Below are 15,527 nucleotides of genomic sequence, written 5' to 3'. Positions count from 1 at the left end.
ATTGCCAAAATACTAACGTCTTCAACTAACTTTGCAGAGCTTTGCAAACTTCTTTAGTGAGGCAGCAATTCCTTTAGTGAGGAATTCTGACTTATTCTCTTTTTAGCTGAGACCTTAAGAAAGTTTCTTAGATGCGCTAAGACCCAGATGTCCTGAGTATGGGTGATGAACCGTGCTGACCCCACAGGATCACGGGGAGAATGAGACATGATATGCACTATCTCTGATGCATCACAGGCCTTCAAGATTTGTTGCTATTGTTGTTACTCTTTACATTTTGGGATGAATCTCAAGCTCTTCCAGAATCCTCCAGAACACAGAGGCCACAGGTGGGCTTTTCTGTCCCTGAATTTTCTGAGTATACTTTTTTGTCCCTAATGTCCTGAAGTTGTGTTCAAAATTTTATGTGTAAGTACATTTGTCTGAAAGGTATATTTCCTTGTTTGGGGAAATAAGCCCTAGATTTCACCAAAAGTCTCAAAAGGATCCAACTCCAAAGATGCTGAGAATCATTCCTCTAGGAATTTCTAAGAGAAAATAGAATTCTGGCTTAAAATGGGACTGTTTTTGTGAAGTATAATTCATAACAGGAAATGGACTGAAATGTTTTTTGATTTCAGATCATATATCAGCCACAGACGCCACTTCCACCATAAAGGCACACATCATGCTTACTGAGTATGTGATCCATAATTTTGGGGTCCTACTATTGCAGACACAGCCACAATGAGAGCTGGAATCCCATAGCCTAAAGGGTACATGAACTTCTTCTTGAATTTGCCTGCACTGGTGTAGTTGGCCACCTTGAGATTCCTAATGGTGAGGACGAGGTGCAGCCCTTCAAGGAACATCCAGGTGAAGGAGGCCAGGTAGAGGTAGTGCAGCATCCCTGCGATGATGGAGCACAGCACCTGGAGGGGAGACAAGAGTTCGGAATGTGGTCTGTGCCTGATCATGTCCGCAGCACTTAGCATTTCCTGGATGTTGGCCTACATTTTCAATTCTAACACCTGTGACATTTTGCCTGGGGGCAACACATTTTTGGGGAGCTCTCAGTGTCCCTTGCTTACTCCACATATGGAGCGGACTAGAAATACCAAGGAATGAATGCCATGGGAACAGTCCTCAGATCCATGACAGACAAGAGTTGGTAGATGAATATTCCATCGTCCTTGCCCTTTGGGTGGGTTTGATGCTTAATTTTATGTGTCAATTCGACTGATAAGGAATGTCCAGATAACATGTAAAACATTATTTCTGGGTGTGTCTGTGAGGGTTTTACAGGAAGCGATTAGCACTTGAGTTAGTAGACTAAGTAAAGATCACCCTCACCAATGAGGGCATCATCATTCAATCCACCTGAGGGTCTAAGAAAAACTTAGATGGAGGAAGGGAGAATTTGCTCTCTGCTTGAGCTGGGACATCCATCTCTGACATTGGTGGCTGTGGTTCCAATAAACAAAACAGACTGTTTTATAAAACAGATTTTTTTTTTTTTAACAGAAACAGAGGGTGGGCCAGAATCAGTGTCAGCACTGTACTTGCCAACCTTGCCCATTTCCTAATGAGGAAACTGGGGACCAAAAGGTAAATCTCACCCAAGATCACATAGCTAGTAAAAAATAGAAATGGATTTGAAACCCAAACTGTCTCCAGAGACTATACTTACTCTTAACCATAGCAATGTACTGCCTCCCAGGGGAGAAAAATAGTGCTTTCACAACCTTCTGGCTGTGAAATAAAGCTTTCTTTTAGGGTTAAAAGGAACTTTGGAAAACAGTTAGTTCCAATTCTTCCTGGCTATGATGATGACTGTGATCATAATGGAGACAAAAGCTAATATCACTTGTGTAGCAAAGCCACTGTCCACCCAGAATTCAAAACTCCCTCTACCCCTGATTCCAGTCTATAGACTTGTCACTAGGATGAGGCTTCATCTACAACTCCCTGCTCCCCTTGCTCCCCTTGCTCTCAGGTGGGACCACTTCACTGATTTATAGCCAGTAGAACGTGAAGGGATGTGATGTGCACCACTTTCTAAGATGGCCCATATAAACCTCCCTCATGGGACTCTGCCACGTTCTTTTTTCTTTTCAGTTAACGAAAATGGAAAGGACTCTTGGATGACCTTGAAAGCTGTGCATACAAGGCAGAAGAGCTTCCATAAGCCTGAAGTTGGAGGATAGACTCCTTTCAAACCTGTTTGTCCATCCTCCACTAATACAGAAGGGGGATATTAACCACTCTTGTGCTTAGTCAATGACATTTTGGAGTTTATTTGTTACAGGAACTACTGTTACCTTACCTAATGCCATCAGTATGACTCTCAGTCAGCTTGCTAAATGGCTTCTCAAAAAGTACAGGTTTTATTCAGAGTTACAGATGAAGAGGGTTGAAATCGAAACTTGCTTTTTCCCCTAACACCATCACTGTTGACTCTATTTTTAAATTTTTTTATTTATTTAAAAAATTTTTTTAATTTAAATTTAATTTAGTTAATATATAGTATATTGTTAGTTTAAGGGGTAGAATTTAGAGATTTATCAGTTGCATATAACCCCCAGTGCTCATTACATCAAGTGCTCTCCTTATTGCCCATCACCCAATTACCCCGTCCCCCCACCCACCTCCCCTCCAGTAACCGTCAATTTGTTTCCTATAGTTAAGAGTCTCTTGGGGTGCTGGGTGGCTAAGATGATTGAGCAACCAACTCTTGATTTTGGCTTAAGTCATGATCTCAGGGTTGTGGGATCAAGCCCTGAGTCAGGCTCTGCGCTCAGCAGGGAGTCGGCTTGGGATTCTCCATCTCCCTCTCCCCCTGCCCCTCCCCCTGCTAGCTCTTTCTCTCTCTCTCAATCTCTCTCTCTCTTTTTCTCTCAAAATAAATAAATCTTTAAAACAAAGCTGTGATCACCAAGACAGCATGGTATTGGCACAAAAACAGACATATAGACCAATGGAAGAGAATAGAGAACCCAGAAATGAACCCTCAATGTTATGGTCAACTAATCTTTGACAAAGCAGAAAAGAATATCCAATGGAAAAAAAGACAGTCTCTTCAATAAATGGTGCTGGGAAAATTGGAGAGCTACATACAGAAGAATGAAACTGGACCATTCTCTTACACCGTATACAAAGATAAACTCTAAATGGATGAAAGACCTCAATGTGAGACAGGAATCTATCAAAATCCTAGAGGATAACATAGGCAGTAACCGCTTTCACATCAGCCAGAGCAAATTCTTTCAAGACACATCTCCAAAGGCAAGGGAAACAAAAGGGGAAAGGAACTTTTGGGACTTCATTGAGATAAAAACTTCTGCATAGCAAAGGAAACAGTCAACAAAACAAAGAGGCAACCCACGGACTGGGAGGAGATATTTGCAAATGACACTATAGATAAAGAGCTGGTATCCAAGATCTATAAAGAACTTTTCAAACTCAACACCCAAAAAACAAATAATCCAGTCAAAAATGGGCAGAAAACACGAACAGACACTTCTCCAAAGAAGACATACAAATGGCTAACAGACACATGAAAAAATGTTCAACATAACTAACCATCAGGGAAATTCAAATTAAAATCGCAATGAGATACCACCTTATACCAGTTAGAATGGCAAAAATTAACAAGGTAGGAAACAAAAAATGTTGGCAAGGATGTGGAGAAAGAAGAACCCTCTTACACTGTTTGTGGGAATGCAAGCTGGTACAGCCACTTTGGAAAACAGTGTAGCGGTTCCTAAAGAAGTTAAAAATAGAGCTACCCTATGACTCAGCAATTGCACTACTAGTTATTTAACCCAAAGATACAGGTGTAGTGAAAAGAAGGGGCACGTACACCCCAATGTTCATAGCAGCAATTCCACAATAGCCAAACTGTGGAAGGAGCTGAGATGCCCTTCAACAGATGAATGGATAAAGAAGATATGGTCCATATATACAATGGAATATTACTCAGCCATCAGACAGGATGAATACTTATCATTTGCATTAACATGGATGAAACTGGAGGGGATTATGCTAAGTGAAATAAATCAAGCAGAGAAAGACAATTACCATATGGTTTCACTCATATGTGGAACATAAGGAATAGCACAGAAGACAATAGGGGAAGGGAGGGAAAACTGAAGGGGGGAAATCAGAGAGGGAGATAAACCATGAGAAACTATGGACTCTGTGAAACAAACTGAGGATTTCAGAGGGGAGGGAGTGGGGGGATGGGATAGCCAGGTGATGGGTATTAAGGAGGGCACAAGTTGTGATGAGCACTGGGTGTTATACGCAATTATCATTGAACACTACATAAAAAACTAATGTACTATATAAACACTACATAAAAAAATGTACTATATGGTGGCTAACTGAACATAATAAAAATGTGATGACTTAAAAAAATAAAAAATAGGAAGGAGCAAGATGGCAGAGGAGTAGGAGACCTAAATAGAAACAATTATTAGAAATTATTATCAGCAACTATATGCCAATAAGCTGAGCAATCTGGATGAAATGGATGCCTTCCTGGAAACCTATAAACTGCCAAGACTGAAACAGGAAGAAATTGACAACCTGAATAGACCAATAACCAGTAACGAGATTGAAGCAGTGATCAAAAACCTCCCAAAAAACAAGAGTCCAGGGCCTGATGGATTCCCTGGGCAATTCTACCAAACATTGAAAGAAGAAATAAACCTATTCTACTGAAGCTGTTTCAAAAAATAGAAACAGAAGGAAAACTTCCAAACTCATTCTATGAGGCCAGCATTACCTTAATCCCCAAACCAGGCAAAGACCCCATCAAAAAGGAGAATTTCAGACTGATATCCCTGATAAATATGGATTCCAAAATCCTCAACAAAATCCTAGCTAATAGGATCCAACAGTACATTAAAAGGATCATCCACCACGACCAAGTGGGATTTATCCCTGGGATGCAAGGGTGGTTCAACATTCACAAATCAACCAGTGTGATAGATCACATTAATAAGAGGAAGGAGAAGAACCATATGGTCCATCCCAACCATATGATGCAGAAAAAGCATTTGACAAAATACAGCATCCTTTCCTGATTAAAACTCTTCAGAGTATAGGGATAGAGGGAATATTCCTCAAGTTCATAAAATCCATCCATGAAAAACCCACAGCGAATATCATCCTCAATGGGGAAAAGCTGAGAGCCTTTCCCTTAAGATCAGGAACACATCAAGGTTGCCCACTCTCACCACTATTGTTCAACATAGTACTAGAAGTCCTAGCAACAGCAATCAGACAACAAAAAGAAATAAAATGTATTCAAATTGGCAAAGAAGAAGTCAAACTCTCTCTTTTCACAGACGACATGATACTTTATGTGGAAAACCCAAAAGACTCCACCCCCAAATTACCAGAACTCATACAGCAATTCAGTAATGTGGCAGGATATAAAATCAATGCACAGAAATCAGTTGCTTTCTTATACACTAACAATGCAACTGTAGAAAGGGAAATTAGAGAAACGATTCCATTTACAATAGCACCAAAAACCATAAGATACCTCGGAATAAACCTAACCAAAGAGGTAAAGGATCTATACTCTAGGAACTACAGAACACTCATGAAAGAAATTGAAGAAGACACAAAAAGATGGAAAAATATTCCATGCTCATGGATTGGAAGAATAAAGATTGTTAAAATGTCTCTGCTACCCAGAGCAATCTATACCTTCAATGCCATCCCGATCAAAATTCCAATGACATTTTTCAAAGTGCTGGAACAAACAATCCTAAAATTTGTATGGAATCAGAAAAGACCCCGAATCGCCAAGGAGATGTTGAAAAAGAAAAACAAAGCAGGGGGCATCACATTGCCCGATTTCAAGCTGTATCACAAAGCAGTGATCACCAAGACAGCATGGTACTGGCACAAAAACAGACATATAGACCAATGGAACAGAATAGAGAGCCCACATATGGACCCTCAACTCTATGGAATGGAATAAAGACAGCCTCTTCAATAAATGGTGCTGGGAAAATTGGACAGCCACATGCAGAAGAATGAAACTCAACCATTCTCTAACACCATACACAAAGATAAACTCAAAATGGATGAAAGACCTCACTGTGAGACAGGAATCCATCAAAATCCTAGAGGAGAACTTAGGCAGTAACCTCTTTGACACCGGCCACAGCAACTTCTTTTAAGATACATCTCCAAAAGCTACTGAAACAAAAGCAAAAATGAACTTTTGGGACTTCACCAAGATAAAAAGCTTCTGCACAGCAAAGGAAACAGTCAACAAAACAAAGAGGCAACCCACAGAATGGGAGGAGATATTTGCAAATGACACTACAGATAAAGGGCTGGTATCCAAGATCTATAAAGAACTTCTCAAACTCAACACCCAAAAAACAAATAATCGAGTCAAAAAGTGGGCAGAAGTTATGAAAAGACACTTCGCTGAAGAAGACATACAAATGGCTAACAGACACATGAAAAAATGTTCATCATCATTAGCCATCAGGGAAATTCAAATCAAAACCACATTGAGATATCCCCTTACACCAGTTAGAATGGCAAAAATGGACAGGGAAAGAAATAACAAATGTTGGAGAGGTTGTGGAGAAAGGGGAACCCTCTTACACTGTTGCTGGGAATGCAATTGGTACAGCCACTTTGGAAAACAGTGTGGAGGTTCCTCAAAAAATTAGAAGGAGCTACCCTATGACCCAGCAATTGCACTCCTGGGTATTTACCCCAAAGACACAGAGGTAGTGAAAAGAAGGTTCATATGCACCCCAATGTTCCTAGCAGCAATGTCCACAATAGTCAAACTGTGGAAAGAGCCGAGATACCCTTCAACAGATGAATGGATAAAGAAGATGTGGTCCATATATACAATGGAATATTACTCAGTCATCAGAAAGGATGAATACCCAACTTTTACATCAACATGGATGGGACTGGAGGAGATTATGCTACGTGAAATAAGTCAAGCAGAGAAAGTCAATTATCATATGGTTTCACTTATTTGTGGAACATAAGGAATAGCATGGAGGACATTAGGAGAAGGAAAGGAAAAATTGGGGGGGGGAATTGGAGGGAGAGATGAACCATGAGAGACTATGGACTCTGAGAGACAAACAGGGTTTTGGAGGGGAGGGTGGAGGGGGGATTGGTTAACCCAGTGATGGGTATTAAGGAGGGCGCGTACTGCATGGAGCACTGGGTGTTATACAAAAGCAATGAATCGTGGATCACTACATCAAAAACTAATGATGTATTGTATGGTGACTAACATAACATAATAAAAATTTTTAAAAAATGAGATAAAAAAGTATTATTCACCACGACCAAGTGGGATTTATCCCTGGGCTGCAAGGTTGGTTCAACATCCGCAAATCAATCAATGTGATACAATACATTAATAAGAGAAAGAACAGGAACCATATGATCCTCTCAATAGATGCAGAAAAAGCATTTGACAAAGTACAGCATCCTTTCTTGATCAAAACTCTTCAGAGTATAGGGATAGAGGGTACATACCTTAATATCATAAAAGCCATCTATGAAAAACCCACAACGAATATCATTCTCAATGGGGAAAAACTGAGAGCTTTCCCCCTAAGGTAGGGAACATGGCAGGGATGTCCGCTATCACCACTGCTATTCAACATAGTATTAGACGTCCTAGCCACAGCAATCAGACAACAAAAAGAAATCAAAGGCATCCAAATCGGCAAAGAAGAAGTCAAACTCTCACTCTCTGCAGATGATATGATACTTTATGTGGAAAACCCAAAAGACTCCACCCCAAAACTGCTAGAACTCATACAAGAATTCAGTAAAGTGTCATGATATAAAATCAATGCACAGAAATCAGTGGCATTCCTACACACCAACAAGACAGAAGAAAGAGAAATGAAGGAGTCGATCCCATTTACAATTGCACCCAAAGCCATAAGATACCTAGGAACAAATCTAACCAAAGAGGCAAAGAATCTGTACTCAGAAAACTATAAAATACTCATGAAAGAAATTGAGGAAGACACAAAGAAATAGAAAAACGTTCCATGCTCATGGATTGGAAGAACAAATATTGTGAAGATGTCAATGCTACCTAGAGCAATCTACACATTCAATGCAATCCCTATCAAAATACCATCAATTTTTTTCAAAGAAATGGAACAAATAATCCTAAAATTTGTATGGAACCAGAAAAGACCCCGAATAGCCAGAGGAATGTTGAAAAAGAAAAGCAAACTGGTGGCATCACAATTCCAGACTTTAAGCTCTATTACAAAGCTGTAATCATCAAGACAGTATGGTCCTGGCACAAAAACAGACACATAGATCAATGAACAGAATAGAGGGCCCAGAAATGGACCCTCAACTCTATGGTCAGCTAATCTTCGACAAAGCAGGAAAGAATGTCCAATGGAAAAAAGACAGTCTCTTCAACAAATGGTGTTGGGAAAATTGGACAGCCACATGCAGAAGAATGAAACTGGACCATTTCCTTATACCACACACAAAAATAGACTCAAATGGTTGAAGGACCTAAATATGAGACAGGAGTCCATCAAAATCCTAAAGGAGAACACAGGCAGCAACCTCTTCAACCTTAGCTGCAGCAACTTCTTCTGAGAAACATCGCCAAAGGCAAGGGAAGCAAGGGCAAAAATGAACTATTGGGACTTCATCAAGATAAAAAGCTTTTGCACAGCAAAAGAAACAGTCAGCAAAACCAAAAGACAACCGACAGAATGGGAGAAGATATTTGCAAATGACATATCAGATTAAAGGCTAGTATCCAAAATCTATAAAGAACTTCTCAAACTCAATACCCAAAGAACAAATGATCCAGTCAAGAAATGGGCAGAAGACATGAACAGACATTTTTCCAAAGAAGACATCCAAATGGCCAACAGACACATGAAAAAGTGCTCAACATCGTTCGCCATCAGGGAAATCCAAATCAAAACCTCAATGAGATACCACCTCACACCAGTCAGAATGGCTAAAATTAACAAGTCAGGAAATGACAGATGTTGGCGAGGATGCGGAGAAAGGGGAACCCTCCTACACTGTTGGTGGGAATGCAAGCTGGTGCAGCCACTCTGGAAAACAGTATGGAGGTTCCTCAAAAGTTGAAAATAGAGCTACCATATGACCCAGCAATTGCACTACTGGGTATTTACCCCAAAGATACAAATGTAATGATCCGAAGGGGGATGTGCACCCTGATGTTTACAGCAGCAATGTCCACAATAGCCAAACTATGGAAAGAGCCAAGATGTCCATCAACAGATGAATGGATAAAGAAGATGTGGTTTATATATACAATGGAATATTATGCAGCCGTCAAAAGGAATGAAATCTTGCCATTTGCACCGACGTGGATGGAAATGGAGGGTATTATGCTGAGCAAAATAAGTCAATCAGAGAAAGACATGTATCGTATGACCTCACTGATATGAGGAATTCTTAATCTCAGGAAACAAACTGAGGGTTGCTGGAGTGGTGGGGGGTGGGAGGGATGGGGTGGCTGGGTGATAGACATTGCAGAGGGTATGTGCTATGGTCAGTTCTGTGAATTGTGTAAGATTGTTGAATCACAAACCTGTACCTCTGAAACAAATAATACATTATATGTTAAAAAAAAAAAAAGAAGAAGATAGTAGGAAGGAAAAATGAAGGGGGGGAAATTGGAGGGGGAGACGAACATGAGAGACTATGGACTCTGAGAAACAAACAGGGTTTTAGAGGGGAGGGGCGTGGGGGGATGGGTTAGCCTGGTGATGGGTATTAAATAGGGCACATATTGAATGGAGCATTGGGTGTTATACGCAAACAATGAATCATGGAACACTGCATGAAAAACTAATGATGTAATGTATGGTGATTAACATAACATAATAAAATAAAAATAAAAAAAGAGTCACTATGGTTTGTCCCCATTTTTATCTTATTTTATTTTTCCTTCCCTTCCCCTATGTTCATCTGTTTTATTTCTTAAATTACACATATGAGTGAAATCATATGGTATTTTTTTTCTCTGACTGACTTATTATGCTTAGCATAATACCCTCTAGCTCCATCCATGTTGTTACCATTACTGCTGACTCTTGCCTTCTCCCCATCCTTCCTCAAGACAAGATGGCTAGATTTGATTATGACAAGAAGGTGATTTGGTTAAATTACCTACCTTAGGCTCAGTTTGATCAATCCCTGTAAGGAAGAGCAGGTGGGCCAGGAAGAGGCAGATGGAGAGCTGCAGGTGGAGGGAGGTGCTGGTGTTCTGGATGGGTCGGCACAGGAAGAAGGTGAGGGCTGCCAGGAGGAGGCACAGCAGAGAGAAGCTCAGCCCCACATAGGTGATCATGGTCAACACAGGATCCACCTATGAGCCACCAAGTGAAGAATTCATTATAGTTTCCAATTCTGCAGTTATGTTTTTGATGGAGAGTCTGATGGGCTTCCAAGTTCAATCCCTTAAATTACTGACTTAACCTCTCTGAGATTTGATGTTCTCATCTTCAAAATGGGTGCACTAATAGCATTCACCACACAAGGCTATTAAAAACCAAAACCACTAGCCTGGTGCTGTCCAAAAGAAATATGTGAGCCACATGTGGAATTTAAAATTTTCTAGTAGCCGTATCTTTTAAAATGTGAAAAGAATCAGGTCAAATTAATTTAATAGTATATGTTCAAAATATTATCAGTCCAATGTATTGAATATAATATAATCAATGTAACAAAAATGCAATCAGTTCAAATTACAATCAATGTAAAACAATTATTAGTGAGATATTTGATACTTTTTTCCATATTAAGCCCTTGAAATCCAGGGTGTATTTTATGCTTACAACACATCTGAATTCAGATGCTTTTATTTTCAATGATAAAAGTGAAATCCTACGAATGAAGTGGTATTTAATGGAAAAATATTTCACACTGCTTCTTAGTTTAAATAAATTAAAATTAAATAAAATAAAAAAGTTGGTTCTCAGCCACACTAGCCACGTTTCAAGTGCTCAATAGCCATATGTGGTTGGTGATCCTACTGGACAACATAGCTCTCCAAAGTCATCTCCATGAAGGTTGGAATTTGTTTATCTGTTTTGTTCTCTGCTGTATCCTCAATGCCTAGAACAGCATCTGACATATAGTAGGCAGTCACATGCAAATTTGTTGAATGAATAAAATGAGGCCAATGCATTTAAATGCGTAATATAATGATTGTCATACAGTAAATGTTCAGTAATTGAGAGCTTAAAAGAAATAGGGGAAGAAGTTAGGTAAATTTCTTTAAATCTGGCTGATCCTAGATGTGGTTGGGATCGGGGAAGTTCAAGGACCTATACTTTTTCATTGGTGACAGTCAGTTGCCTTCTTTCCCATCTGACCAATTGTAACTGTCTCTTGCAGAGTAATGGATGTTTAATTCCAGATCATCTTAGACCCCACAACTGTAGGGGCTGACAACCCAACTTCCCAATGTTTGAGAGCTTTCTCTGCTAGCTCGAGCTTACTCTGCCCATGCCCATGGACATGCCAGAATTAACGACCCCCACCCCCATGCAGCTTTCAACCAATGCCTGAGAGGAGGTGGTGTATAGATAGCCTAGCTCTCTTGCAGTTCAGTTAGGATGACTCAGATGCATCTCCTACACTGATTCCCAGAGTACCCTAGAGGGAATTAAATTCCAGATGCCCAAAGTAGTGAGTGGCTTGATAATGCTCTCTGCATTAACTTTTGTTTTTTATTGTTTCATTTCCCAGCCCCTTATTGGTGCTTCCTGGAATTACCTCTCAAGTAAACTACTTCCACTTGACTTCTTATCTCAGTCTTTTTCTAAGACATGGAGAGGACAATCTCACAGTTTGTTGGACACAATCAGATACCAGGAAGGGAGCATGAATCTTGGTACCTTGGGAACAAGAGCCATGAGGACAGCAAAGCTGGAAAGGTGGAAGCACTTGCATTTGGTGTGTGAATCGTTGCTGCCCACATGATAGCAGCCCTCTGTCGACCAGGTGCCCCCCTCCTCTGATCCTTTCCAGTAGACACAGAAATGTTTTGTTCTTGCACCAGCAGGCTGAAAAGAAAATAGCATGAAAGTGGGGCTCTTTCTGGTTTTATTATCTTAATTTTATAGGTTAGTCATGGATGCATTGCATTAGAAACTGGAATGGGAAAATCCCATTATCTAGAACACTTGTGGGGAAGAGTTTCATATGACCACACCTTCTGTGGGGTTTATTCTTCCTTTATTCTGCCCTTCTCTGGTCATCTCAGAGCCCCAGGGATTGACCCTTATGAACTGCTTTACCCAGGCTCCTTGTCACTGGGACAATGAATGAGAGGAACTGGTGAGAAGTCCTTAGATGAGAGGAGGAGGAAGTCAGGTGTTTCTTCCAGACACTTCTTCTGCTTCAGAATATCTCCATCTCCAGCAGGGCAACACTCCTGCATGTCTCCAGCTCTCACTGGGCTCAACAATGCTCATCCCCCTATTGCCTTTTTAGGCTTAAATGTGATAATAGCTTCCCCTGGTGGCAATCTCTGGGTGCCTCAACATTTCTTGTTGGTTCTGTTAACTCTGAATGAGCAGAGTTGGATTCAGTTTCTTGGCAGGACCCGTCATAACACACCTCTTTGAGGTAATGCACAGAGAACCAGCTCTGGATTTTGCTCACCTGAATATGTTGGAAGGTCAGGAACACAGGTTCAGACAGATATACTTTCTTCTTTGTACTAATGGTGCCACTCACGACACGAGAGTTCAGTTTCATTTCCTGTGTCCCTCTTCCATCATTAAAAAAGGATCCATTCAGAATATCCCAAAGAGACTGATAAGTGATAAGCGCAACTGCACTTCTATCTGAGAAAACAGAAATCATTTTAGAGGACATCTGTATTATAGGATATCAGTATGCTAGTGTCTTGTGTGAAAGTCATAAAGCAAATACTATGTATAGTCAAAATCGCCCTTGGAAATCCCTTATGTTGCTACATCAACACATTATGTGTGGTTTGGGGTACAGCATTTTGTACATGTAATACATATTATAGTGTACCACACATTATAAGAGATATGTATGCAAAATATCCATTAATGAATTAAAAAATATATATGAGCCCTTAGACATCAAAATCAGAGCCATGAGGCAAGATGTTTGTCCTCAAAAGAGCAGGTGGAACTGGTAGAATGAGGAAACCACACATTCCCATCTTCCATTTTATTTATTTATTTTATTTTATTTTATATTTTCTTTTCTTTTATTATGTTATGTTAGTCAACATACAATATATCATTAGTTTGTTTTTTTAAATTTTATTATGTTATGTTAGTCACCATACAATACATCATTAGTTTTTGATGTAGTGATCCATGATTCATTGTTTTTGTGTAACACCCAGTGCTCCATGCAGTACGTGCCCTCCTTAATACCCATCACCGGGCTAACCAATCCCCCCTCACCCCTCCCCTCTAAAACTCTGTTTGTTTCTCAGAGTCCATAGTCTCTCATGGTTCATCTCTCCCTCCAATTCCCCCCCCCCATTTTTCCTTTCCTTCTCCTCATGTCCTCCATGCTATTCCTTATGTTCCACAAATAAGTGAAACCATATGATAATTGACTTTCTCTGCTTGACTTATTTCACTTACATAATCTCCTCCAGTCCCATCCATGTTGATGTAAAAGTTGGGTATTCATCCTTTCTGATGGCTGAGTAATATTCCATTGTATATATTTACCACATCTTCTTTATCCATTCATCTGTTGAAGGACATCTCAGCTCTTTCCACAGTTTGGCTATTGTGGCTATTGCTGTTATGAACACTGGGGTGCATATGGCCCTTCTTTTCACTACATCTGTGTCTTTAGGGTAAAAACCCAGGAGTGCAATTGCTGGGTCATAGGGTAGCTCTATTTTTAATTTTTTGAGGCACCTCCACACTATTTTCCAAAGTGGTTGTACCAATTGCATTCCCACCAATAGTGTAAGAGGGTTCCCCTTTCTCCACAATCTCTCCAACATTTGTTGTTTCTTTCCCTGTCCATTTTTGCCATTCTAACTGGTGGAAGGTGGTATCTCAATGTGGTTTTGATTTGAATTTCCCTGATGGCTAATGATGATGAACATTTTTTCATGTGTCTGTTAGCCATTTGTATGTCTTCTTCAGAGAAGTGTCTGTTCATGTCTTCTGCCCATTTCTTGACTTGATTATTTGTTTTTTGGGTGTTGAATTTGAGAAGTTCTTTATAGATCTTGGATACCAGCCCTTTATCTGTAGTGTCATTTGCAAATATCTTCTCCCATTCTGTGGGTTGCCTCTTGTTTTATTGACTGTTTCCTTTGCTGTGCAGAAGCTTTTTATCTTGATGAAATCCCAAAAGTTCATTTTTGCTTTTGTTTCACTAGCTTTTGGAGATGTATCTTGAAAGAAGTTGCTGTAGCCGATGTCAAAGAGGTTACTGCCTATGTTCTCTTCTAGGATTTTTTAAAGTGCTGGAACAAACAATCCTAAAATTTGTATGGAATCAGAAAAGACCCCGAATTGCCAAGGAAGTTTTGAAAAAGAAAAACAAAGCTGGGGGCATCACGTTGCCCGATTTCAAGCTATATTACAAAGCAGTGATCACCAAGACAGCATGGTACTGGCACAAAAACAGACATATAGACCAATGGAACAGAATAGAGAACCCAGATATGGACCCTCAACTCTATGGTCAAATAATCTTCGACAAAGCAGGAAAAAACATGCAATGGAAAAAAGATAGTCTCTTCAATAAATGCTGCTGGGAAAATTGGGCAGCCACATGCAGAAGAATGAAACTCGACCATTCTCTAACACCATACACAAAGATAAACTCAAAATGGATGAAAGACCTCAATGTGAGACAGGAACCCATCTTCCATTTCAAGCTCACTCTGGGGTATCTAGTTTAGAAAGGTATGGGAAGGTATGCAGGATGACACATTCTTTTAATTCATTCTCTCATTCTCCTTCCCTCTCTCTGTATTTCTCTGTTTCCCTCCTATCCTCTTTCCCTCTCCTTCTCATGCAAGAATAATTTAATTCACAGAAGGTAAATTCACATATGATGCTCTATAGCATGATGTAGTATTTCTTAAACTGCAATTATTCATGGGCCACCATCCCAGTTTTAGCCAAAGCCACTTTCCACCTATATTATTATTTACTCCATTTTAAAAACCAACTCATTTGTAGATCTTTTCCCTCTGCCTTCTCCATCTGACAGCTCACAATAAGGAGTGAAGATTAATCAGTAGATGGGAATTTTCTGGAGAAAATACAGCAGGTATTTCACTCTCTCCAGAGAACCAGGTCTTTCTCTTTGGGATATTTTTCATGCACTCTTTCATTAATGTATTTATTCACTCTTTCATCAAATATTTATTGAGCATCCAGTGTGTGCCAGACAGTGTTCTAGGCATTGCAATACAACAGTGATGAAAACAGGCCAAGTTCTTGCCATCAGAGAGCTGATATTATAGTGGGAGAGATGGACAACAA

General features: G+C 39.9%; 1 protein-coding gene across 1 annotated transcript in view; it reads right to left on the bottom strand.

The window, feature by feature from the left end:
• LOC116625802 (putative adhesion G protein-coupled receptor E4P) overlaps positions 1-15,527 on the bottom strand; it is a 47,242-nt gene that overhangs the window by 14,842 nt on the left and 16,873 nt on the right. Inside the window, exons 8-11 of the mRNA XM_032394681.1 lie at positions 12,682-12,866; positions 11,913-12,080; positions 10,184-10,378; positions 676-911 (exon numbers count right to left, since the gene is read on the bottom strand). Of these exons, the coding sequence (XP_032250572.1) occupies positions 676-911; positions 10,184-10,378; positions 11,913-12,080; positions 12,682-12,866 (784 nt within the window). The remainder of the gene's footprint in view (positions 1-675; positions 912-10,183; positions 10,379-11,912; positions 12,081-12,681; positions 12,867-15,527) is intronic.

The sequence above is a fragment of the Phoca vitulina genome, unplaced genomic scaffold (genome assembly GCF_004348235.1).
Source record: "Phoca vitulina isolate PV1807 unplaced genomic scaffold, GSC_HSeal_1.0 scaffold81, whole genome shotgun sequence".
NCBI classification, from domain to species: domain Eukaryota; kingdom Metazoa; phylum Chordata; class Mammalia; order Carnivora; family Phocidae; genus Phoca; species Phoca vitulina.
The sequence above is the reverse complement of the archived record's forward strand: the minus strand, read 5'-3'. Positions and strand labels throughout refer to the sequence as shown.